Source organism: Gymnoscopelus microlampas (genome assembly GCF_963454915.1).
Source record: "Gymnoscopelus microlampas genome assembly, chromosome: 8".
Taxonomy (NCBI): Eukaryota; Metazoa; Chordata; class Actinopteri; order Myctophiformes; family Myctophidae; genus Gymnoscopelus; species Gymnoscopelus microlampas.
The window spans coordinates 47,227,279-47,254,026 of record NC_139945.1 but is presented as its reverse complement, the minus strand read 5'-3'; the positions used below and the strand labels follow the sequence as shown (position 1 = coordinate 47,254,026).

At 43.8% G+C, this 26,748-nt stretch overlaps 1 protein-coding gene across 2 annotated transcripts in view; it reads left to right on the top strand.

Moving 5' to 3' along the window:
* ulk2 (unc-51 like autophagy activating kinase 2) overlaps window positions 1-26,748 on the top strand; it is a 49,664-nt gene that overhangs the window by 19,073 nt on the left and 3,843 nt on the right. The window contains exons 4-23 of one of the 2 annotated variants that reach the window (XM_084064401.1): window positions 1,337-1,369; window positions 3,835-3,871; window positions 6,337-6,510; window positions 6,917-6,990; window positions 8,177-8,278; window positions 8,556-8,614; window positions 8,745-8,827; window positions 9,413-9,463; window positions 10,527-10,603; window positions 11,053-11,221; window positions 12,133-12,193; window positions 18,718-18,876; window positions 20,163-20,308; window positions 20,556-20,639; window positions 22,300-22,577; window positions 23,418-23,599; window positions 24,352-24,461; window positions 24,747-24,884; window positions 25,380-25,627; window positions 26,372-26,553. In XM_084064401.1, coding sequence (XP_083920527.1) covers window positions 1,337-1,369; window positions 3,835-3,871; window positions 6,337-6,510; window positions 6,917-6,990; window positions 8,177-8,278; window positions 8,556-8,614; window positions 8,745-8,827; window positions 9,413-9,463; window positions 10,527-10,603; window positions 11,053-11,221; window positions 12,133-12,193; window positions 18,718-18,876; window positions 20,163-20,308; window positions 20,556-20,639; window positions 22,300-22,577; window positions 23,418-23,599; window positions 24,352-24,461; window positions 24,747-24,884; window positions 25,380-25,627; window positions 26,372-26,553 — 2,447 coding nt within the window. The remainder of the gene's footprint in view (window positions 1-1,336; window positions 1,370-3,834; window positions 3,872-6,336; window positions 6,511-6,916; window positions 6,991-8,176; window positions 8,279-8,555; window positions 8,615-8,744; window positions 8,828-9,412; window positions 9,464-10,526; window positions 10,604-11,052; window positions 11,222-12,132; window positions 12,194-18,717; window positions 18,877-20,162; window positions 20,309-20,555; window positions 20,640-22,299; window positions 22,578-23,417; window positions 23,600-24,351; window positions 24,462-24,746; window positions 24,885-25,379; window positions 25,628-26,371; window positions 26,554-26,748) is intronic. The other variant, XM_084064402.1, reaches the window with a different exon arrangement.

Sequence of the window (26,748 nt, the reverse complement as noted above, 5' to 3'; positions counted from 1 at the left end):
TGTGGTACCTGATCTGCCACCGATACCTCAACTTGACACTTCACACACAGACACACACAACATGCAGGTCGCCGGGTCCAACACATAGGTATATAGTATACGGTATAGTATATTTGAGGCTGGTAGGGCACTGGGGTCAGGCACCCAGTACTAAAGGCAAGCAAACTGACACGGGGGCCAACCCAGGGCAAAGCCAGGAAAGGCAAGAAGCGCACCACCTACGTAGAGGCACTGTCTGCGGCGCGGCAGCTTAGCTAACAACACTGTAGAGCTCAAGACCCTGATGTTAGATAGGAGAGTGTGGAGGTTAGCGATCCAGGAGTCCCGAGTTCGTGTTGGCTAGACCACACTCTCACATCGCATAGTATAATTGTATTAAGAGACACACACACACACACACACACACACACACACACACACACACACACACACACACACACACACACACACACACACACACAGACACAGACACAGACACACAGACACACAGACACACACACACACACACACACACACACACACACACACACACACACACACACGCATACCGTACATATGCATATGGAAAATAGTCAGACTGCACCTGCTACCATAGCTGATAGATCAGTGTGTCATTGATGACTTATACTGTCACCCCGGCCTGCTCACACACCAACAGATGTTATGTCTGCTGGACACACACACACACACACACACACACACACACACACACACACACACACACACACACACACACACACACACACACACGTTGAGGCAAGTAGCATGTGCTTGCATAACTTGGCTCTGTTCCAGCATCTCAGCGTTGACAATGTACCTGTTCCTGTTTTGCCATGATTCTCTGAACCCCAGTATTCTAAACACATACTCTCATACCAAAGAAAGTCACAAACAGGCTTCTTTAGGCACTGAAATATCGTTGTTGCAACATTTCCAAAACCAGTGTTGGTGCGCTTTCCGCAGGCTGCCTGTTTGCGCTACGGCTCCAGGGTTCACGAGGCGGCTTTTGTGTCTGTTTTCTCTGTGCGTGAAGGCAAGAAGGCATGAATTGGCAGTTGGCAATGCAGAAAATTCCGACCTTTTTGCAGATATCTAGTCCACTAAAAAGACAGATTGGCACAACACATGGACCCCGGCCACAGTCCTCATAAACAAACCACCCCACTGAGATTGTGTTACATCTTAATGTTGGCTGGAAGCCACGTGGATTTCAGAATGACCGTTTTCTGACTGCGGTTTGAGCTGCAGGGCAGTTCCTGTTGTTGTGGTAGGGTGGATGTGAGACGTTTTATGTGATTAATGGCCCTAACTGATTCTGTTCTCTGTTCTCTTCCAGGAAACCCCTAACTCTGTGTTCCTGGTCATGGAGGTGAGTGCAGGAGCATGACTTATGAAACATGTGCAGTCAGACATTAAATGTTTTCTCAATCCTTTGATGCATGGCCATGTGTTTTACCATCCTGCTTGTCTCACAGAGGAGGAGAGTGTCTGTCTTCTCTTGTCTCACTCTCCCTATCTCCTTTCTTAATGTTCCAACTGTGATGTCCCTTGGCACACTCTCCTGCTTTCCTTTTCTTCTAACTCCCAGACACTCTTTCTCTGTCTCCCTTTGTCTCTGCTATAGTTTCACAACACCACAAACTGCCTGCAGCATTGAAAACAAACTGTACCAGCTCCTCAAGTTTCCCAGTTTCCAAATACCCCCCCCCCCCCACCCCCACACACACTATTTTCTAAGAACACCGTTCTCCGAAAGCAATGCCTAGATGTTTGTTTGACCTATTTGTGCTTATTGCTTCACTGTATATTAATGTCTCAACCTCTCAAACACGCACCACCTGTTGATATTATAACCCGTTTGGGATCTGTGTGTGCGTGCGTGCCTGCGCGCGTGCATGCTTGAGTGTCAAGTGCCATGGGACCAGGTTACCTTGACCCAGAGCTGTGTTAATGTGTAATGACATTGTCCATTGTTTTTATCTGAGCTTGCCCACCACGAATGAAAAACTATTCAGAGGGTTGGGTGCTCCAGGTCAGAGTGTCTCAACCAGTGGGTTGGGACCCAAGCAGGGACTGGAAGATGTTCTGACCGGGTAATGGGAGAAACTCATTTTAATGGAGTAAAATCATGACTTGATTAAACCAACATGTGGGACGGAGTGCTGTAGTCACAGGTAGAACGTTTCCACACATGAGCACATTTACTTAGCGTTTTCATCAAAACTGTTGGCAGGAAACCAAGCTCGAGTTGGGCATGTTGATATATGCCCATTTAAGAGTGAGATACCAGCCTTCCTTTCCCCGGCTGGTATTTCAGTCAATTTCAGGAAACCTTTATTTAAGCCTTTGGAAAGCTTTACAATGACACCAAGCTAAGAATAATTACATGTGTGCCCAACCTATAATCTGAGAGTTTAAAGAGAATGGAGTGTTAACCACTTAAGCAGTATTTTTTACTTAAAGAAACTTTCAAAAAATTGCAAAAATATCTACAAGCTCACATCATGTTGCATTGGCTAATTTAGCTATTAAAAAAAAGAAAACTTGTATATTTGTGAACATTTCTGTGGTTAAAAGGGTTCAAATGCATCCAGGAAAGAAAAATAATTACATTAATCATAGTTGGTTTTTAATTGATGATTTGATTCTTGAGATGACCCAACATTGTGATTAATACCAAGTGTTTGGCCTCAGAACCTTAAATAAATCTTTATAGAGTTAACCTGAGCAACCTGGAGCACGAACTAAGGAGAGAAAGTACAACGAGACATGGGGGTTGTTAGCGGACATGCTAACACAGATAATGTGTCCACCAGCTCTTGATGGTTCTGCTTCATGCAAAGGGCTTGTCTTACTCAGTCTCAGAGGTTAATATAAGTATCATATGAATGGTCTGCTTCTAACGAGAACAGCAGGGGAACACAATACTGTTCTAGATGGTGTTCTGTAGGATTCGTTTCCCTTTCAGCAGCAACTGCAATAAAGCAAAAAAAAAAAAAATACATTTTGTTTATTTGAACAAGATAATATTTCCTGTCAGCATTGAAGGGTAAATGTTTGTCGGGGAAAATGTTCTGAAATGTTGTTGTGACATAGCAGGCACGGTTTGAACTCTAATCAATACACTAATGGCATGTAGGAACTAGGAAGTTAATGTATTAAGCTATAAGAAGGGCCGGATTAACCCTTTGTGGTGCCCGGGGCTACGACCTGGTTCGGTGGCCCCTGGGACAGACCTTCGACAGCGGGGGATGCTGCTCAAAAAATGTGCTTCCCCAGCGGGGTGAGGAGTGCTGCTGACCTGTTTCGGCACCGTTTTACAGCTAGTTCAGCAGCTGTAACCCCCCCCCCCCCCCCCCCCCCCCCGTACCCTGAACTGCAGCCCCCAAAGTCTGTGCTTTAAGCCTGGCCTGGCTACAAGCCTTCACCATAGTGGGCCTTAGCCAGCGCATTGCCAAAATGCTCTCTCTGCACTCTCCCCATCCTTCTTTTCTTGCAGTCTCTCTCTCAGAGGTTGTCAGGAGCAATACAGCTACATCCTTTTGTTAGAGTAATTGATGAACCTGGCATTATATTATACACAGATATAGAGACACATGCACGCATACATGCACGCGTCGCACGCTCTCTCGTACACACACACACACACACACACACACACACACACACACACACACACACACACACACACACACACACACACACACACACATGCACCCTCAAACACAACTTTTGCTGTCGGCATAATCTTGTTAATCCTGTGTGATTCTGGTCACACACAGTGTTCCTGATAGAATCAATGAGAGTGATTACGTTGTGTTTTTTCCTCCTCAGTACTGCAATGGTGGAGATCTGGCTGACTATTTGCAAGGTAAGCATCATGCTAATCTCTTGCTGCTCACACACAGAGGGGATTATTATCCATCACAACAAAGTTACCAACGCCACAGAGCACAGATGGCCTTCTGACTGGGGCTATTATGAGAGGACGCGTGGGAATGTATGTGTGTGTGTATATGATTGTTTCATATTCTGTGTGTGTGGGGGTGGGAGTGCAGAGGACACTGAGAGAGAAAATGAATTTGTGTGATGGGTAACATGCATAAACAGTTTGTTTGTGGGGTGGGAGAAGGAAAGAATGAGTGCTACGGAATAAGTGTGTGTGCGTGTGTGTGTGTGTGTGTGTGTGTGTGTGCGTGCGTATGTGTGTGATTTGCTTGCTTGCTGTGAAGGCTTGTGCGTAGGAATCACCATAGTTGTGTACAAAGGCTTGGTTCTCTGAAACACAACAGTGACGCCACCATGACGACTTCTAAAGGTTAACGTCCCCCACTTGTCTCCTCTTCAGTCATGTCCACTATTGAAGAACTCCTCAATAGCTATAAAAGGGTCAACCAAGCTATTTTGGGGTTTTTGTTTTAGTATAGTTGTAGGCAGTCCAAATGTTTGTATAGTTTGTGTTTATTGAGACAAAGGATAAGAAAGCTTTGAGGACACTTTTGAAGGCATGCTCAGCATGGCACCAGAGGTTTAAAGGGCAACTTTGACCGTTTTAAATCAGTCACATTGTGCCGTGTGTGAGGAGCAATATGTGAAAATCTGACATTTCTGCTGTCAGCTGGTGTAATTCTGCCAGTGCCTAGCTTTCGAGACAGAACGCATTGGGAAATAGTCAGATTTTCATCCTTTTCACAATAGAAGGATTTAAAAAAGAGAGACTGTAGACAGACACCATCCCAGCCAAGTTACTCTACTTGGCAGAGGCTATACTGAGACAGTTGACACATCTCTTTGAACAGTGTGTTATTTTCTGTACTATATGGATCTATTGATATGGATGGGAATGGGATTGTCTTAAACGGAACCCTCCAAAATGTATGAAAATGCATGCATTTCTAAATCCTCTTAAACCCTAACTTTTAAATAGTGCTGTCCTACAAAGCCATTTATTGCAATAATGGCCTGACTCTCTTATCACAATCACTTGCATAAGATAACTAACCCACATTCTCAAACTGACCACCTCTGGTCATATTTTCAGTGAGGGCTATAAAGACAATTATGACCGACAGGGGTTGATTATCTGTAACCTATTTACAGTTGTGAAATGAAACACTGGGGTCAAAGGGGAGAGCGTGAAGGTACTACATGTCCCACTAGCAAGTAGCAACATGAATCCAGTGTATCTGAGATATTGGAGCCATGAGGAAAGCTGCGTCCCTCTGGCTTGTTCCGATTGGCTCCTTATCAAAGGGGGGTTGCTTTGTACCCATATGCATCACTGTGTGGGGCCATGGTACACTGTGACTGTACGCTGATTCATATGTGCTTAAAGCATCCACGCAAGAACAAACACAGGCACAGGCACACACAGATAAACACAGTACCACATGTACTGCTTTTATGAGATCTGTAACACTGTTAGTTCACTACTTGCATAACTTTTCCATGCAAGACGTTACTTGTACCCTGTGTGTAGGGCATCATGTTATTAGAAAACCCAAATCTCAGATTAATTTTGATAAGCCTACTTGTTTGATGTTGACCTACTGTATATTGTGATAATAATGGCTTAGTGAACAGAGAGAGAGTAATCCTCTTAGCCTCCTGTGAGATTAACTGGTATTATACTGTACTGGTTTCACTACCACTGGCCACCAGGTACTTTAGCTCTAACATTTCCTTTATTTCCCCCAGCATTAAGTTAACATAGAACAGTAATATGCAAACTCAGCCTTTATTAAAACAATATTGTGTAAATGTTGAGCATGCAGAGAGATTGGTTGCAGTGCATTTCCATAAGCATTTGCTTAATGCATTTGTCGTAACACTCCATCTAGCCTCTAGACTATGTGGCTGAGAACAAACCAAACTCAGCAAGTCATTAATGCTGCCCGTTAGAGAGCAGGAAACCACTGAGTCAATCCAACATTCATGACAGTTATTAGGGAGAATGTCCAAGTCATGTGGTCAGGACAAATGGATACATCTTAATGAGAGGTTTTAGCGAGTATTGCTGTCTCAGTTAGGGCTTTCATCCCTCTATAAGCCTAAATAAAATAAGATGACATTCATAAAATACGCGAAGAGATCAGAGGTTGTTACAACAGCCAGACATTGAATATAAATAAAAGTAAACAATGGAAGAAGTTTATTTTGAACCCAGAGTTTGGTGACACGTTTATTTGTAATATGAACTACCTCTTGGAACATTTTGAGTACATACATAATGTTATAAAGTGAAGAATTTATCAAACATATGGTTACGGCACCTAGTGTTTTGCAATGGTATGCTGGGTTGGTTGTGATGTTTTGCTCCTCTCTTGTGTCCTACAGCCAAGGGGACGTTGAGAGAGGACACGCTGAGGGTGTTCCTGCAGCAGATATCAGCTGCCATGCGCATCCTCAACAGCAAAGGAATCATCCACCGTGACCTCAAGCCTCAGAACATTCTGCTGTCCTATGTGGGCCGCAAGAAGTCCGGCATCAGTGGCATCCGCATCAAAATAGGTGACTCAAAGTCAAACAAAAGCTCCCCATAAATGTCTGGTTAACTTAAGTATAGTAGTTCTAACATATTTGATTGATGATACGTTATATTGCGTGTTTATATACAGTATAATACAACTTTATCATGTACAGTAGACTGTACAGTATTTCATAACATGTCCAGTGTTATACAAGGAGCATATATAACAGGCCCTGGCCTACAACATCGATAGCATTCAAGGTCACTTTCCGCTTGTTTGGAAATGCACAATGGTAGCTATAGAGCACGCGATTGACCATATTTTATGGAGTGTTCCATTGTTTTCAGCCTCTTTCCTTGGGAGTGGCGAGACTCAAACAATAGTGGAGTGTTGCTATTAATAACATTGAGGTGCTGACTGTCTCGTTTCATGTGTCTGCCCTGCAGCTGACTTTGGCTTCGCACGATACCTTCAGAGCAACATGATGGCAGCCACGCTGTGCGGCTCACCCATGTATATGGTAAATGAATGTGTCAGTGTGTGTGTGTCCTTTTTCTGTTTGTGTGTGCTAGGCCTGTCCCCGACTAAGGATTTGTATAGTCGAATCTGATTGGCGACTAATTGCCAATAGTCGACTGGCAGTCGACATATGCAACACACAAAAAAAAAAGAAATACAAAAAAATGTTTTTCTCAGTCGAGCCAATCTCTCAGTCGAATAATTAAATTAATTATTAATATTATTTGTTTTTTATATTTTTTTTATAATTCGACTAAGAGATTATCAGTCGACTCAGACGCGAACAGCCTTTTTGCATGTAGTTGAAGCGCAAGGGGGCGGGGTGGCGGGTGGGGAGAGAGCCTGCAAGCTATGTTAGTGCACTGAGTGGCAGTTGGGGCAAACGCAGTCCCCACAACATCATTTACGATTCTGTGCCTATCGGTACATAACTCGGACGGCGCTTAGTCGACTAGCAGACCATCGGCCGGTCGTCGCGGGCACTCGCGCCTGGAGGCGCTCGGGCGCGACTCCTCAGCCTCAAGGTCTGCTGAGTCGGCGCGCCTCCGTCATGGTCCAAAACTATACTTTATCGGCGAAAAAAAGTAGTCCGCGGTTGTTTGAAAAAGTAATGTCCCAAGCGGGAGTCAAACCCAGACTCCCAGTGGTAGTGGATTTAGAGTCTAATGATTAGCGAGGTGCGCCACTGAGGCCGGTGCTGAGATTGGGTATTCGGGCTGTATTAGAATGTGTGACGTCCTAACTCTTCTAATGTAGAGGAAAGAAGTCCCCGCCCGCACGCCCGCCCAATAGGGGAAACCTCGCCCCGAAGTGGCGAGGCTTCCCAACTACATGCAAGGTCAGGCCTAGTGTTTGCCTTCATAATCATTGCCGTTGTCTATGATTCAAATCAGGGTAATCAGCCCTTCAATGCATTTTTTTGTTACTGTCAAATGTGCAGTGAACTAAAAGAACATTTTATTCAGGGTCACAGTACAGGACAGAACACAACCCAACCATGAAAAGTGTCTTGAGACAACTTGATGAACGTGATTTGACGCTTTAATCAAATTGAATTGAATTGAATCATTATGTACAATTCCTGGCATATGTGTCATACTCGCACTCAACCTCACAGCAACCACAAGTCTCAAATTATTTTCATATTCTCTCCTGACATATTGAACTCCTGACACTTTCCTTTCCAGGCCCCAGAGGTCATCATGTCTCAGAATTATGATGCCAAAGCAGACCTGTGGAGCATAGGAACAGTCATCTATCAGTGTCTGGTTGGCAAGCCACCCTTTCAGGTTGGTACTGTACTTGGAACTTGAAGAGGGACGTGTGTGTGTGTGTGTGTGTGTGTGTGTGTGTGTGTGTGTGTGTGTGTGTGTGTGTGTGTGTGTGTGTGTGTGTGTGTGTGTGTGTGTGTGTGTGTGTGTGTGTGTGTGTGTGTGTGTCTGTGTCTGTGCGCGTGCGCATGTGTGTGCGTGCGTCCTCTGTGTGTGTGTGCACCTCTCGATGCTTTGTTGTGTTTATGCATACTGCATGTGGGTGCATATTTCTAATAACTCTGCACCTTTGCAGGCCAACAGTCCACAAGACCTGAGGATGTTTTATGAGAAAAACAAGAGCCTACAACCTGTGTAAGTCAAGAAAAACATGTGTTGTAGCTTAGGAAAAGGACTTTTACTTTGAAGAGCCATAGCTCTCAATGAAGTTAGAATTAAACAATGAATAATGTACTTCTTATCTTCTCATGCCCCGGTTACCCAGTATCCCACGGGAGACGTCCCCGCCTCTCAGCAACCTGTTGTTAGGACTCCTGCAGAGGAACCAGAAGGACAGAATGGACTTCGGTGAGCACCAATACATTTCCTAAAGTGATGGTATAGAACTCAGAATGACCATATTACCAAACACGCGCAGAGGTTCGTTCCTGTCGGTTCTGCAGTCTAGATGAGTTTATGTGAAGCAAACTCTATGTGCTTTAATGTTTGGTTCTTTTTACTTGTAGAAGTTTGTTCCTACTTGAAGCGTTGTTGTTGTTTTTTTTGTGCACTTTAGTATAGAGTTTGGTGCTTATAATTACTGTAACTGAATAACAGTGACAGAGGTTCGTGCCTGTTGGTTTCATAGTCTAGATACTTCATTAAGTCACCATGGTGCTCTAACACAATACAAAACTCCTGACAAATTTGTGTTTATTGCTGATAGTGTGAGGAAAAAGTAAAACCATGGCTGCAAATTCCTTTTTATGACTTATGTAAAGCACTACACATACGACAGCACTAATTCCTTGCCTCCTAGAAGGTATTTGTTTTACCATTGTAGTATATGCTGTATATACAGTACACACACAGGTTGATTTAGACAGATTTTAGCCACATCAAGTCTGTAGCATTTCATCATTCTAATTTTCTCATTTATTCCCACCTGTGCAGATGCATTTTTCAGCCATCCTTTCCTAGATCCATCGTCTGCCATCAAAAAATGTAAGTAGGAAACAAACCCAATAATGTTAAACATCCGTCTCCTGTGCTTTAAGATAGATACTGTAGATTATTAGATTTGAACAAATTACTACATGTTATATTTGTATATTCGATTTGTATATCTTGCTTGTTGACTATTAATAGTTAGATTTGAGTCATTTCATTTAGACAGATGCTAGATATGTTTAGATAGTTGTTAGTTAAGTGCTGTACAAAAGGTCATTAGAGTAAAAACTAAATACAGAAATCACAAAGTGTTATGTTCTGTATAGATGCTAGGTTTGGTGTCTCCCTGTTGTCATAGTTTCTTTGTACAACATATTTGTTTTCTCAGCACTTTATTTACTCGACCACTCACACGGTTGTTGGTTGACAAAGGTTCATGTTACTTCGACCTTAGACTGACCGTCGACTGCAGCGTTGACCGCTGCTATAAGGGTCAGTGACTTATCGAGTAAGAATCCACAAGCACAACACAGAAATGAAATGATCAGGCAAGAAATCAAAGTCTGCAAGGTTTAATCTACTTAACAGTAGATCAATCAGGAGATCAATCATTGTGACATCAACATGTCACAATGCGACACGTTGAGAGCTTGTAGACCCGCTATTTTAATAATAATTATAAAATGTGCACAACATAGGGACGCCAGAATTAATAATATGTTAACATGGATCAGGCAGAGTATCAGGATCCATGGAATCAGACAGGAAGGTTGAGGAGTCAGCAGACAGGAAGGTTGAGGAGTCAGGTAGTAACTACTAGAAGGCTCAGCATATACCGCGTAGATAGCATATTACAAAAAAGAACTATCTGGCAAGGAACAAGTGAACTTAGAGACTAATGAGGTAATGCAGGCGGGGAAATGGGCAGGGAAAACCCAGGTGAAGGGAATGAGGTGATAACATGGCATGTTGGTGACCATGAAAACAAATAAGCAAATTGAACGAATGAAAGTGTACAGGGAGATCAGGAGGGATTCACGACAGTCACTCTGTATATACGCGTGTCAGCTAAAAGGTATACATTCTAATGACAAATTAATTCTGTTTTCCCACCCAGCGTGTCCTGTCCCTGTCCCAACCTCTTCCAACCCAGTGACAGACGGTTCACCCTGTGTCCGCTACAACTCCCCTCCTGTGAGTTCAAAACACAAACACCTTCAAACTTATCTTTTGCATGCACAGCTGTTCAAACATGACTCAGCGTGTTGTGTTTTATGTGTTTTTTCATGTGAATTTCATACACAGAATAGGAATAAGCATAGATTTGATTTATTTGGCATATTTAAAATGTACAGATCTGTGCTCATATCTCAGTTTGGAGTGTCCTAGTATGCACGTTGTCTTACTATGCACAGAATCTCAGTAGCCATGTCTTCAGCTTAGTAGTCGTGTGAAAGCAGTGGAAATGACTTTCCCAGGATGTGATTTCTCTCTATAACAAGGTGATTACATTAGTTTGACAGGCAGATCTGCTGCGTCTGGTCTCTTAATTGCATTGTCCAGCGGTCCCTATAGGACCTAATCCTCTCATTCTCCTCCCTTCCTCCTCCCTCCTCTCCCTCCTCCTTCTCTCTCTCCTCCAGTCACTCCCTGACATGCAGATGTTGGCTGAGGACACTCTGTCATCTCCCCCACTCGGCCCGCCGAACTACCTACAGCTGTCTAAAGAGTCTGCCGGCAGCACCAGTAGCAAGAACTCCTCCTGTGACACAGATGACTTTGTGCTGGTACCACATCTGTCCACCGAGAGCTGTGAGTAGACACACACACACACACACACACACACACACACACACACACACACACACACACAAAGAGGTGATAGTGGCTCGGGATGTACAGTGTCCATGCAGCAAAAATCCTAACAAAGTTCCTGCAGTTTATCTAGCTGGCATTCTGAATGGCAGCAACAGTGCCTTTTGTTCCACTAATAATCTGAATAATTACCCATTCTGAATAAAACTGCTTCATGTAACCACCTCAATGTTGATAAACTGGTCCATTCCGAAATAAATGTAATTCTGTAAAAGTCTTTTAAAGCTTTTGAAATCTGTTGGACAGAAGAGAGTTTGTCATGTAAACACTCTGCATACATTCTAAGGTTGGAATATCTATATTTTTTCTGTGCACCTTCGCCGAATTGTTCCCTGTGCTGCTGTGGTTGCAGTAGTGTTCGGAGATGACCCTATTTCCAGCACAGCTCCCTAGTTTGTACAAGACGACCGTCATTTGCAAGATTAACAAGAATTGGAACGATTCTGGGGCCATAAACCTCTCCATCAACGTGCAGTTTCAGCAATGCTCGCCTTCGCCTGTTTAATTAATGCAGGAGTTCTATATTCTGCCAAAGCTGTTGCTTCTGAAGAAAGCAGAGCAGTAAAACACTAACAATAATGGTGCCAAGTGCTCGATGGAGATCCATCTTTTTAAATAGTTTGCCCATGGAGTGATGGCTTCAGTATACTGCACATGTCAGACCCGTTCTTTCTAATTATTTATGTGACGCATGTAACCAGGACATTTTATCCCATCTTTTCTTTTTTTACGCCATTGTAGCTGTAAGGGAACATTCAGTTTGGACAAACGGCATACAGAATTGCAATTTCACCTGTAATCCAAAGTGTAATGATCACCTGTAATCTCTCTACACTTTTCTTCATCAGACGACCAGCCAATGGGAGCAATGGGGCGTCGGGCGTCCACTGAGTTCCTCCTGTGTGGAGGGTGAGTGTACTACTATAGCTTTACCACATGATGCTTACATTCACTGTACCTTCACCGCTCAGGAAATAACCCTGAATAAACAACCCAAAGAATGGCCGGTAATCACCGGTTGTCGAGCACACTGCTCACAGACCAAACCCACCTGCTTATGCCACTTTCCTTTTTTGTTGGATGTTCTCAAGTGAGCATGCAACCCGTGTGTGTGTGTGTGTGTGTGTGTGTGTGTGTGTGTGTGTGTGTGTGTGTGTGTGTGTGTGTGTGTGTGTGTGTGTGTGTGTGTGTGTGTGTGTGTGTGTGTGTGTGTGTGTGTGTGTGTGTGTGTGTGTGTGTGTGTGTGTGTGTGTGTTAACTTTTAACAAAAGTTATTTCTGATATAATGTTTCACTGGTATATTTTTCACAATGCATATAAATGTGTTTTTACGACAACTTCTTTAAACATTTTTATTGGCAAGTGTCTAACCTGGACACTTGTGCCAAAATGATGCAAGCAAATGTACTTATTTATCTATTATTTTAGATAAATACATAGATCTTACCAGATGTGTCCACTAAAATGGATGTCACACAGTTAAGACTTTAAGTACGCAAGTAAAGCGATTGTGTAGGTCTGTATTGTAACCTTTTACTAACACTGGAGTCAGCATAGCTAGCATTCTAAAAACAGGTCACAGCCTTTGATTAGATGAGGTTTGAGGCTAAAAACAAACCGAATATGACTCAGTGCCACATGCCATTTCAACCACTGTGTGTGTGTGTGTGTGTGCGTGTGTGTGTGTGCGTGTGTGTGCGTGTGTGTGTGTGTGTGTGTGTGTGTGTGTGTGTGTGTGTGTGTGTGTGTGTGTGTGTGTGTGTGTGTGTGTGTGTGTGTGTGTGTGTGTGTGTGTGTGTGTGTGTGTGTGTGTGTGTGTGTGTGTGTGTGTGTGTGTGTGTGTGTGTGTGTGTGAGGCTGTGAAAGGTTCCAATTGCATTTTTAGGTCCACCATTTAACTCGGCTTCTATTTCTAAGTTTATCTATTCTTCTTTAACTCGTAAATTTGGTTCATGTCTCTCTCAACACGTCTTCATTTATAGCTACAACATACATGTATATGATCGCTCTGTGTAGAATGGCATGCGGTTGCTATTAATTAATTTGTTTCCCATCTTCAGATTTTTTAATTCGAGAGTGGAGTGGACAGAAAGGTTTTGCCACATTAACCTTCTAAATCCTAACAGTTTTCTGAAAAACCTATGTTGCTAGATCATTGGTTCTCAAACTTTTTCATGTCAAGGACCCCCACAATTGATATGTATTTGGCCGCCGACCCCCCATCGAAAAACAATGTGTTCCAGGGACCCCCCAGAAGCAAAGATTTGAGTTAAAGATTTTCGCTTTAAAACATTTATATATTCAATGATTTTCACAAATGTTCACTATTTTTCTAAAATAGCAGATCTACAAGCTTGCAGTGTGGCATGAAGTGACGCGCTGTGAGCATGTATATCTGCTATTTTGAATAGCCAACACTAAAATCTAAAATGACACAGATGCTTTCCCGGTTTTAATGGGTTAACAAACTAGAAATGTGCGCTCCTCGGAGCGCAGATCCCTACCAGGCTGAGTTTGCTACCCAAGGCCCACAAACAATCATATCAATCATATCAATCAATCATAGCAAATCGGAATGTTAAGTCTGACTGATTCATGTTGATCACATGACTTGAGAGATCATGTGTACCGATTTGTTTGAGTAGTAGCAAAAAGTATGTTTTGAAGAAAATGAAAAATGGCTGAAAATCTAGTCTGGCACAAATAGACGGGCCTTTATTGGGTGTATATATGGCCCTTAAATAAAAATATCGCTGGCCATCTTGGCAGTTTTTTTGTTTATTATATAATTATATTAATGTTAGCCTCAGCCTACTCCTCACAATAAACACAAACGAACACACACACACACACACACACACACACACACACACACACACACACACACACACACACACACACACACACACACACACACACACACACAAAGGCCTGAGTTGCACTGTGGCAGTGTGACAGAAATCCTTTGACACCTTTCTTACACGATTAGATTTCATACAAATGGTGTGACCAACATGAAAAATGGAGCAATAAAAGATCAGTCAATACACTGATAACATCGTAGCAGTTGGCTAATGGACGTGATAAAGCGAAGCCATGATCTTCAGATAAACTCATATCGCAGCATTGGGTTGGTCACTGTGACATGTATAACATAACATGTCACAGTATTGTTATTGGAGAGAACTGGTGGAAGAACTTGGTTAACAAATTGCAGGCAATTGAGTTCCTTGGCATTTTAAAATCAAGCAGTAAGCATAACAGTAACAAAAAATGCAGATTATGTATGGAAACATGGAAAGCTTGAAACATGCTCAGCCTACACTTTATACTCCATAGTACGACAGTGTTGCATACCAAAAAGAGTAATCTACAAGCTTACACCACACGACACAGTGTAAAAACAGTGTAAAACGTGAAGTTCTGTTGATAGCTTGTAGATCTGTCACTCATCCGTCCTGACTATTTTCTGTTCCGCCTTTTGGCACCCTTGTACGATTATGCATGAGGAAACTATGGTATAGAGCGTACCAAAAAATCCTGAAGGGGGCGTCAACAAGTGTCTTTTGGTAGCGGCGGCCATGTTGGGAGGATTGGGCTTAGGGTTGAGGGTACATAAACAGCTTGTAAACAGTGACCCGACCGTGTTTGTTTTTTAAACTCACAGTCACAATGGTGAGGACTTGCTCAGTTCACAAGTGCCATAGCAGGTCGGGTCGAGGTAATGTGGTAGATAAAGCAGTACAATTTGTCAGCTTTCCAGCATAGAGGCAACATCACGGAGCTCAAATAGATGTAGTATGGCTTGGATCTCAGCTGTACGACGCACAGAATTAACGTTCAACAACCTGCCCAAGTACAGCCGTGTTTGTTTTTACCAAAAATATGAAACTGCTATTTTGTCTCTGCTAACTGAAAGTAACTAGGTAATGTAACTAGGATGGTCCAGAGTGTTAGTGACTTTTTTTTCCTCTCTAACGCACTGACAGGGGCGCTGCTCTGCTCATAGACCGAACGTTCCACTACCGTGCGAGGTCTCCAACTTTAATAAAAATAAACAAAGCTATTTTGCTACTCACCGAAACTTTCAACAACACAAAACTGCCTTTGTTTCGGTGAATAGTGAAATAGTTTTGTTTATTTTTTTATTAAAGTTGGAGACCTCACACGGTAGTAGCATAGAGAGAGAAAAAAGTCAGTAACACTATGGACCGCCCTAGGCTATCCTAGTCTAGTTACATTACCTAGTTACTTTTAGTTAGCAGAGACAACATAGCAGTTTCATGTTTTTGGTAAAAATGTACCTTTGAGAAAATGACGTGAACAAACACGGCTGTGTTTGGGCAGGTTGTTGAACGTTAATTCTTTGTGTGGTACAGCTGAGATCCAAGCCATACTAGTCTCTTCTCTTTAATACATTGTTAGCCTCACACTGTATTCAATCTTGAAGAGGGGAGCTGCGACATGTGAACAGCTTTCTCATAGACCAGCCACACATGTACAGTGTGCACTGATCACTATGTAGTCGGCAAAGAAGTTAATGTTTACAAACACAAACCACCGTCACTCTCTAGTCTTAAACCCGTCTCCATGTACAGTTTGATCCCCAAAGGGCTGGAGCGTCGAAAAAGGGGGCGTGGCTAACTTTTGGTGACGCGACGTTGGTACGGTCTATAGGATACAAAGCAGGAACAGCACAGTGCATCTATGTTAAAGTGGTGTTAAGAGGCACTATTGGGGAGAGGTGCAGCGATCAGTTTTGTGGTAAACACGCACATATCTGCAAACATGCACCAAATGCTAAATTTACCCACCATAAACAAGTTTGATGTTTATGGTGGCTAAATTTTGCATTTGGCCGGTAAATTAGAAGCTGGCCACATTGGCCAGCCAAACAAAGACCTAGAGGAAACCCTGATGCATACAAGAGCTTTTATCGGTGAATCTCTTACACCAGCATTGTTTTTAATGAAGCATTTTATTGATAGAACAGTTTGTTCATAGAACTAACGTCCATTATGTAAGCACTGTAAGCATAAGACAAAAAGACATGCACATCCCAAAGTAACCTACTAGGTTGGGTGCTGGATCAAAAGTGGAAACAAATATGTGCTGATTTTATTATTTTCCTTATGCATGCTTCCCATGCCAATGAAGCCACTCTGAGTCTGAATTGAATTGGGAGATGCCTGCAATGTACTGTTATATTTATAGCTAAGTAAAGATAACTTAAAATAAAAATAGCCCTCTTCATCTTTTCACTCTCCCATTTTCATGGATCTTTATAAATTATTTTTCCTGATAATAATAAATCTGTAGCAGTCATGTAATCGAGCAAACCATCCAAGCAAGAGTGCACACGTACACACACGCACGTACACACACACACGCGCGCACAAACACGTGCACGCGCGCGCGCGCACACACACACACACACACACACACACACACACACACACACACACACACACACACACACACACACACACACACACACACACACACACACACACACACCTTGGCATGATCTTTTTGGTAAGGTGCCAACTTGTCTCGGGGCCAAAGGAGTCATGCCCTGTTCTGAGAACACACACACACACACACACTTATCCTGTGAATCACATCCATGTCCCTGAGTGACTTGTTTATCCTCATCTCTGCATGACCCTAATCGATTGGATGGAGTGAGGGAGAGGAGAGAACCAGACAGAGCAGGGGAACTAAGGCCGTGGAATGAGATTGAGAGAGGTGGGGGGATGAGGTACTGCAGGCAGTGAAGATCAGGCTGTGTGCAAAGAGGCTAGATAGACAGAAAGAGAGAGCAGCTGCCAGTGATGAATGAGGACATAGCAATTAGCAACAATGAAAGAAATGGTCATAAGAAAAGATAATGATTATAGAGAGGAGAGGACAGCAGTATAGGTTGGCAAGAGCTCCCATCCCCCTAGCAGGCTGATGGTTAAAAAACAGGTCATTGGCTTTACAGACTCTCTCTCTCTCTCTCTCTCTCTCTCTCTCTCTCTCTCTCTCTCTCTCTCTCTCTCTCTCTCTCTCTCTCCCTCTATCTCTCTCATTCAATTCAATTCAAAGGGGCTTTATTGGCATGGGAGCAAATTTGAAATAAAAAAGTAGTAGGTACAAAATAAAAATAAAATAACTTAAACATAGAAATCCAAGCCAAAGTGTTTTGCTTTTTCTGTATTTATTTATAGATATATACTCTCTCTCTCTCTCTCTCTGCCACTTTACATATCTGCCTCTCTCCAGTCTGCTCTCTAAAGACACAGCCCGTCTGACCTACAAAATGTATTTTGTTGCGAGGAAGCCTCGTATAAAACTCCTATAAACCTTGGTTTCAGTCGATAAACCTTGGAGCCACCTGGAGGGAACAAATAAAGTTGACTTTTTCACTTGACCTTCTGCTGAACGTGGTTTGCCTACCTGGTGGGCATTGCTCTGCTCTACAGTGTGGATGACAACGACTTTATTCACTTCTTAGAACTTCATGAATTAAACAAAGGAACCTCTTTATGGCTCTTTGCCGTGTGTGTGTGTGTGTGTGTGTGTGTGTGTGTGTGTGTGTGTGTGTGTGTGTGTGTGTGTGTGTGTGTGTGTGTGTGTGTGTGTGTGTGTGTGTGTGTGTGTGTGTGTGTGTGTGTGTGTGTGTGTGTGTGTGTGTGTGTGTGTGTGTGTGTGTGTGTTGTGTCTCTCTCACGTGTATTTCTCACTCCTGCATCTGGATCCTCCCTCAACTCCAGCTCATTACATAAGACAAGACTATTTTCTTGCACACCCTGCCACTTTCTCCCTGTTTTTGTTGTTGTGCCCCCCCCCCCCCCCCCCCCCCTGTGGGTGAACCAGAGGTGACTTTTTGGTCAAGAACATTTTGTACCAGCTAACATAACAAAGGAATGTAAATGAGCCCTTTTCCTTACTCTTCCCCTTCTCTGTGTCTGTTAAACAGAAGGGGACCGCCCCAGCACGTGCCATTGGCTATCCCCCCAGAGCACAGCTGTTATGGCCCTCCCCTTGCCTCCTACCACCTTTCACAGGCTTGCTTGAGCCTCATTGGTTGTCCCCTTGTGTGTTTACATGGAAGCCCGGCCCCCTTTGTAACTGAGCCTGCCCTATTTCTTTTTCCTTTTTTGTTTTTCAAGCAGGGGTGAACTTTAGTTTCTGGAACATACTCAGTTGACACAATGCTTTCTCTCTGATGAAAACAAGTGCCTCTAGGACATAGAAGGTTCAGTTTTCCCCCCCAATACTTTTTAACATCATTGTTTCATCCATTCTCTACACAACAAGACGACCGTAGTGGACTAGCAGGGTTTGGGAATGGGTATTGAGCCCCCTGCGAACGTGGTGCAGCTGTGGAGGCATCAGCCGCGGCACAACTGGTTAACGCTGCTCCTCTCCCCCTTTTCCCCTGCCAGGCCTCTGCCCCAGCAGCAGCCCACGCCAGGCCAGACCGCCATGGTGTCACCCCGGGCCGAGACCACCCCCATCCCAGTGCCCACCCAGGTGCGCAACTACCAGCGCATCAAGCAGAACCTCTCCAGCAGCCCAACCACCACGCTGTACGGCTCTCCCAGGTAAGTCGTGCGTTTGTCTGGGTGGAGGAATGACTGAGGCCCAACCCCCTTGGCAGTTACAGTCATTAAAGGTCTTTGTTCTTAATGTGTCTCGTGACTCATTTGGGTGTGAATGTAGAATTTCTGTAACCACATCAAAGACGCTTATTTCATCAGATATAAGGTAACTTCTGCTCAGGTTGCATCAGCCTTCAACTGGCAAGATGTTGCTGTGTGGAGGAACTGAAGCAGATGGTACAGGGGGGTAGCTTCATTCAGGAGATGAGCTCTGTTGTGGTTTCCCGTTAACAGGCTGTTTTCTTTAGAAATAGGAGAGGGCCATGAGGAACAGGTGTATTTACTGTCAGCACCTCTTTTGTGTTCTCTACCTGAGGTGGCTTGCTTTGCAGCATTGTTTAATTGTATTGTGTGTGTGTGTTTCCACCTCCTTGTTTGTGAGTTTTTTACCCTAATCTCTTCTGTGGCCATATGTTGCTTTGAGGATTATGGTTCTCCTGTGATCACAGGCCTCAGCGCCTTGACACCTGCCCCTCCTTTCCATTCAGCAAAGAAATCATTCATGTTTCAGAATGTACAAAACAAAACATCTACAATTTGTTCAACTGTGTTTCCAGGGCCACAAAATATATATAGAATACATTTTATTTGGACATTTTTGTATAGTTTGAAGCATAGATCCTGGACTCATGTGTCTGTCTGTCTGTCTAGGTAGGAATAGTACTGTGCCACCAAGATCCTGTCCCTTTGACATAGCTTGTTAGTGGATCAGTGTGTAACACTTTCACCAAACCCATTATCTCTGTATTATAGTAATATAATATTGTTTTCATGTGGAAGGTGAATGTATCCATAATATTTACAACCCCCCAAAAACCAGAGAATGAGACAAAGCAGAAGCAACAAGGGACGTTCAATTTAAGTGTGACTTTTCTTTTTGTTTTGAAAGAAAGAATCCCATAATGCAAAAGTGCTCAGTAATTAGCAAACGCTTGCCTCTCACGTGTACAGGCAGCTGTGTTTGAGGTCTGTAGCCAGACGACTGGGGGAAGTGGACTGAAACGGGAAAGAAAGCAAAGCAAAACACACAGCGGGTTGAAGCCAAGACATTCCTTGAAAGTTATTTTTAATTTCTTAGAAACCATAACGTTACATCAATATTGACTGTGATTGGTCTTGGTTATTTATTTATTTTCCGTGGGTTATTTGTTACAGATGCCAGTTTTCAGTTGTATGTTGTGGTGAATATGAATGTTTCACATGTTGTTGTTGTTGTTGTTGTCGTCTAGGTCTGGCACAGTGAGGCGTTCCAACACCAGTCCCATGGGGTTCCCTAAGGCGTCATCTGGTTCCCCCAACTCCGCCGATGTCCCCCAGACAGTGGGTCGACGTCTCTCCACAGGCAGCTCCCGCCCCTACTCTCCCTCTCCTCTCGGTAAGGACATGTCCTGACATGTCCGTCTCCAGACGGCAGAGAGCATCTCAGCCACAACCCACTGCTAAATCCACATTTTAACCACTTAAACCTCATTTCATATTTCTTCCAAAAATAGCAACTCTATCTACAAGTTCGTAGATAGATGGTTAAATGCAATCTGAGGTGAATGTCAGATGATGTGATGCTTGATGTGATTGTGATGTTGGAACAGCAGCTAAAGGTGGTGTGTCTGTGTGTTTCCCAGTGGGCACCATCCCCGAGCAGCTCGGCCACTGTTGCTGTGGGCATCCCCAGAGTCATGAGTCTCGCAGTCGGAGCTCATCTGGAGGTGAGTTCCTCCAGTAAATCCAGTTAACTGTTGAAATTGATCATATGCACACGGCTGTTGTCAGTACACCAAGGCGTGACCCAAGAAAAGTATATTACATGTAAATGTCGCGTTCACACAAGCAGCGACACAAGCTGCAAGTATCCGCTGGCCTTTGAGACTGAGGGAACTGGTTAACGGCAAGAATGATTCTTTCTTCCATATACGGAACAGAGCAGGAATTGTGGGGAGAGAGAAGGAGAGTGGAAATGGTGAAACCAAATCATGTGTTTGATTGACGCTGCACTGCGTTACTGGAGCGCTGACAAAAGTTTTGTTGGGCGTCAGTTTGTAGCTTCATGAAAGTGACTTCCATTGAAAATGAATTGTAGCTTGTCGCTTAGTCACTGCTAGTGTAATGGCAGCATAACATGTAGTCATGCCACTTACTGTGAAGTGAGCGTGAAGATGCCAGGATGCAAACAGCTTTCTGACGTCAGGCACAAAAGATAAACAACTGTTTCTGCTGAGACAAAAATAGCAGCAGCTGTCATAAGTTTGTTTTTGTTCTTTTCTCTCTCTCTCTCTCTCTCTCTCTCTCTCTCTCTCCGTAGCTTTTTATCAGCAGTTTATTATTAACAAATCCCCAGTGAGTCAATGTTTCTTAAAACATTAGGCTATTGGTGTTTTATGAACACATGACACACACAAACAGACAAACATACAATCATATATGCACAAGCACATTCATGTCTCACAAGTGCCTCTGTTTGTTGTGTCATGTGGTTTGTTGTCATGGTAACTGCTACAGACAGACATTGCAGAGCAGCAGTTTCTGCTGTCTGTCAGGAAAACAAAGGTATTACATCAGACTGGTTGCAGTGCTGCACTTTGTCAGAAGTACACAAACAGATTTTATGACTGATTAAGATGTAACAATCGAAACATTGGTCTTCACCCACTATAAAAGGCTTTAACTGCCTGTGTGCTCCAGTACATGTTTTCCAGTACATGTTTTCTTTGCTACGTGTCCCGCTCTTGAGACGCACCGTGGCCTGCCTGTTATAGCCAAGGCACAGAGAAATAACCCTTTCTATAGATTTTGTGACCTAGAAACTACGCCTGTCTCTCTACTCTCTATTCTGCTGACTTTACAACAGTGAAGTGAAGGTTCATGAAATACTGTAACTCTCCCTGCTGTTGCTGTGTTTGACTTTGTTTGGAAGTATGTGAAATGTGGTTGTTAGCAGACTCTAGTGCCATCTAGTGGTGATTTGTACATCTTGCTAAACCAACATATTTTAAGTGGCAAATTCCAGAATATGTTTTAAAAGGTATTTTTGATCATTCATGTTTTGTGATCATTCAAATTTTAGGTAAGATTTGCTTTGATTTGAACCTAAGACAGTCTGAACAAAAACTTTTCAAAACACTTTTATGGCTGCCTGAAAGGAGACAGACGAGAGCAGCATGATGTTAAACACTTCAGTGTGACAACGTTGTGAGCTTGTAGATGGGGCTATTTCTGCTACCTTTGTGTGACACTGTGGTATGACGAAGTAGGGCATTAAAAATATATTAAAAGTTTGAAACACGGAGATGCAAGGTTTCTGCCCGACAGCGACAATATTCAAAGCAGCTCACTTCAATCCACTGCTAACCCCTCCCCATCCTCAACCAGGCTCTCCCATCCCGTCGTCCCAGTTGTTGGGCGCTCGGCTACAGAGTTCCCCCACGCTGACGGAGGTCTACCAGACCAGGCAAAAGCTTCACAAGCAGATGTCGGACCCCCTGCATGGCACCTCCTCCGCCAACTACCCTTCCGCCAGTCACTCCCCCCAGCTAGGTCGCCCCGCCAGCCTGGGAACCTCCCCCACCAAGCACCTGGGCTCCTCCCCACGCACCTCTGACTGGCTCCAGAAGTCCCCTCTGCCCACCATTATTGGATCGCCCACAAAGGTTAGGCTAACATTTGAGCTAACGTTGTTACCAGCAGTGGTGGAGAAAGTACTCAAATGATTTACTTGAGTAAAAGTATCAATACCACCATGTAGAAATGCTCTGTTACGAGTTAAAGTCCGGTGTTCAAAATTGACTTGAGTAAAAGTACAAAATTCTTGGTGTCAAAATATACTTAAAGCACTAAAAGTAAAAGTACTCATTATGCACAATATCCCATTTCACATGTTTCCAAATATATAAAAATCCTTGAAAATAGCCATGGCTAAAGTGGTTAATGTATGTTTTACAGTTACTAAAGTTTTCAAATAATTGTAGTGGAGTAAAAGTACAATATTTGCCTCTGAGATCTAGTGGAGTAGAAGTAAAAGTACTGAAAACTGGAAATACTCCAGTAAAGTAAAAATACCTCACAAATGTAAGTACTTGAGTAAATGTACTTAGTTGCTTTACACCACTGGTTACCAGCAACATTATCAGAATGATTTGCCCATAGGAATTTGAATAGTTTGTTTGAATTTTATTTTGGTCTAATTTTTATTGTCTTTTCTATTGTTGTTGTACTTAGTGTTGTTTTGATTGATGCTGCTCCAAGGTGAATGAGGGACAATAAAATAAAATTGAACTGAAATGAACTCAATGTTATAGAAGTATGATAATTGTTAGGTTAACTGGAAGACTTGCACTCTTACACTCCAGATAAAATATTTTCATCGCAGTCTTTAACAGAAATATCGAGAATTAACAACTGTGGTGCTAACACAAACTACAGACATTATAGCATGAATAAATGCATAACCGTTTCCTCCTATGCTCATTTGTGTTTCCTCTGTCATTCAGACCATTTCGGCGCCATTCAAAATCCCCAAAACACAGGCGTCCTGTAACCTGATGGCCCTGGCTGACAGCCCCACAGCCGCCAAGACACTGCCGGATGCCCGAGACGTCTGCGCCCACCACTGCACCCCTTACCCCAGCGGACGACAGGCTGCTCCTGAAGGCAGCAGAACCACATTTGGCAGGTAGGACACCCGCACAAAAAGCTCCTCCTGTTTCCTGTCTGCTTGTGTTTCTTCCCAATGTCTTCACGTGTGTGTGTGTGTGTGTGTGTGTGTGTGTGTGTGTGTGTGTGTGTGTGTGTGTGTGTGTGTGTGTGTGTGCGTTTATCTGTCCGTTTATCTGTTTCAAGTCTAAGGGTAGAATCGTGGTTTCTTGGCCTCAGCTTCTCCGTACCCTTGTCACTCAGACACACGTCACCCTCTCTGCTTTGTAGTCTTGTTAGGTCAAATTGATTTGTACATTAATCATTGTTACAGTCTCAAAGGCCTTTACATGCCCACATTTAACAATGAAAACAAACCACACTCCCTGTCTGTAGACTCTCAATCAAGCAAGGAAAAACTCCTAAGAAAAAAACCTTGATAGAAAAAGACTAGGAGGTAACCTCGGAAAGGAAAGAGGGGACTCCCTTCCATGGTGAACAGGTGTACAATAGATGCAACTGTAACGCCTCTTATCCACTAGCCTAAAGGGGAATTCCCCTTTGATGGGGGGATATATTGGGCTTTTGATCATCAGGCAGAGGCTCTGAGCCACCACTGCTACACAACATCCAAATGCATTGTATTAGTAGAACATATTATTAAAGGGTCGATAAAGTCCACATTTGACAATTGGCCGTGTCAACACCCAGCTCTTTCCTGTGTCTACTGTGGGATGATCCGTTTGTCTTCTGTGGAACCATCCTTTAACGTTCTCTGTGCTATCTCCACAGGTCCGTCAGCACCGGCCGTCTGTCTGAACAGCCAATCAGAATCACCCTGGGTGGGCAACCCTATCAGGGAAGCACAGACAGCCTGAACACAGAGCGACCTATGGACACAGGTACACATCGCTGTCTGTTCCCTTGCTTATCGAACTAACCACCCTTCCTCTCACATGGTCTGGAGAGTATTCACATTTATGACGTTGACTTGACTAGCTGTTCAACATCATGGCTGTCGGATGTGTTTTCTCACTAAAAGGGGTGAAAAGCTCGCACATTAAACAATTGTGACACGTTTCTTGTGCATGGCTGTCACCCTCGCATGGCGGCTCTGCACATGTACAGTTGCTCTAGTGGCCGAGAGTGTTGAATGACAGATCCTCATCCCTTCCCCCTCCCCCCAGCCCCTGCAGGTCCGTGCGCGCTGGTTCAGGGTGGGGCGGCGAGCCCCCGCACCGTCCTATTCACCGTGGGCTCGCCGCCATACAGCAGCACCCCCCCTACCTGCAGCCACCTGGGCACCAGGCCACGCACCACCTCAGGTGAGACCCACATGCCACTTCTACCAGTGGCTGTGCCCCACCAGGCCTAGGGTTAGGTCACCCACTAAGCTAACCCTTATGTGAGCTCCTCACAAAATAAGCACCTATAGGATAGCACGTGCACGTCTGCTTTAAAGTTGCTTGAAATAACAACTTGGTTCACTGCTGTAAGAACTGCTGATAAGGATAAAGTGTCCTCTCTGTACTGCACACTGTGTGCCTTCCCTTCCTGCTGCCGGGTGACTTTCACTTCTTCTGCCTTCTCTCATGGAGGACGTTCTGTCTTGTTCTTACTTCATCTTCCTGCTTGGCTCTACATGTATATACTGAAATGCAGAAAAAACCTGAAACACTAGACAATTTTTTTCAAATTCCAGAGTTGAAAAGGATCATGTTCAATTCAGTTCCTTTATTATTGTTGTTGGTAAATTGCAGGGAAATGTATTGTGCAACTCCCTGGGTTTTGATGACCAAACGTTCTCGTTCTCTCCCCAGTGGGCTCCAACAGTTCAGCAGGTTCCCTGTGCTCCACCAGCGGGCGGGTGTATGTGGGCTCTCCTCCAGGCATGGCGATTGGCACCTCGCCCCCAGGGGGCTGTGGGGGAGGCGGGGGTCACGGGGGGCCCGTCGCAGAAGGGGGACCAAGCAGCCTGCGCTACGTCCCCTATGGAACGTCTCCGCCCAGCCTGGAAGGATTCATCACCTTTGAGGCCCCAGAGCTGCCTGAGGAAACACTGATGGAGGTTCGGATTGGATGGATATAGAGAGGAGAGAGGGAGGGAAAGGGATGCAGGGACAGAGAGGAGAGCGGGAGGGGGGGGGTGAGCGAGAGAGGGAAGGGAAGGAGAGGAGACAGTGAAAGAGGGTGTGTGTGTGTGTGTGTGTGTGTGTGTTTGTATTACTATACTTGCGAGGACCAAGTATAGTAGAATTTGAAGAAATATACATTGTGAGGACCGTTTTCCTGGTCCTCACAAGACAAATGGTTGTTTTATAGTTAAAAAACGATTTTCAGAGCTACGTTTACAATTAGAAAAACATTCAGGTCAGGATTAGACATTTAGGTGTCTTAGAGGTTAGGTTTAGGGATTGGAATTAGAGTTAAACATGATTTATACTTATACATATACGCCAGTGTCATGCACCGAAGAATAGCTGATCTATAAGCTCACAACGCGTCGCAGCGCGACGCGTTGTGGGCTTGTAGATCTGCTGTTTTTCGGCTTTAGGCTTACGGTTAAAAATGTAAATATATTTTTTTAAATGGCATTCATAACATGGCTGTCTTAAAGTGTTGAGGTACTCACAAGTATAGTAATACAAACGTGTGTGTGTGTGTGTGTGTGTGTGTGTGTGTGTGTGTGTGAGTGAGTGATATGAATTGGAGTACAGCTTAAAACTTACAGGCTCAATAACAACTCCAGTATCAGCCAGAAAACATATGAGTAACACATTAACTTAAAAAGTCCAATCTGTTCTCGTTGCAGCGTGAGCACACAGACACACTGAGACATCTACAGATGATGCTGTCCTTCACCGACTGTGTGTTGGAGATCGCTGCGGTGCGCGCCGGGGGAGCAGATCTGGGCATGTCTGCTGCATGCCTGCTCTACCCACCACAGGATAGTGTGGTTGTCGACCAGATCAGCCAACTCAGCAAGGAGTGGGGGTGTGTGAAAATAAATAAACACAACTATACAAATACTGTTCCTTGTCAAAGGATTTACCCTTTTACCTAATTAATAATCTGTCTTGTTTTATCAGTCATCGTCTGTAGGAAAACTACATAATCAAATTTAGAATAACTTGAAAAGGAAAAGTAATATATTCTGTGGCAGAGTACAAATCATTGTGTGTATTGTAG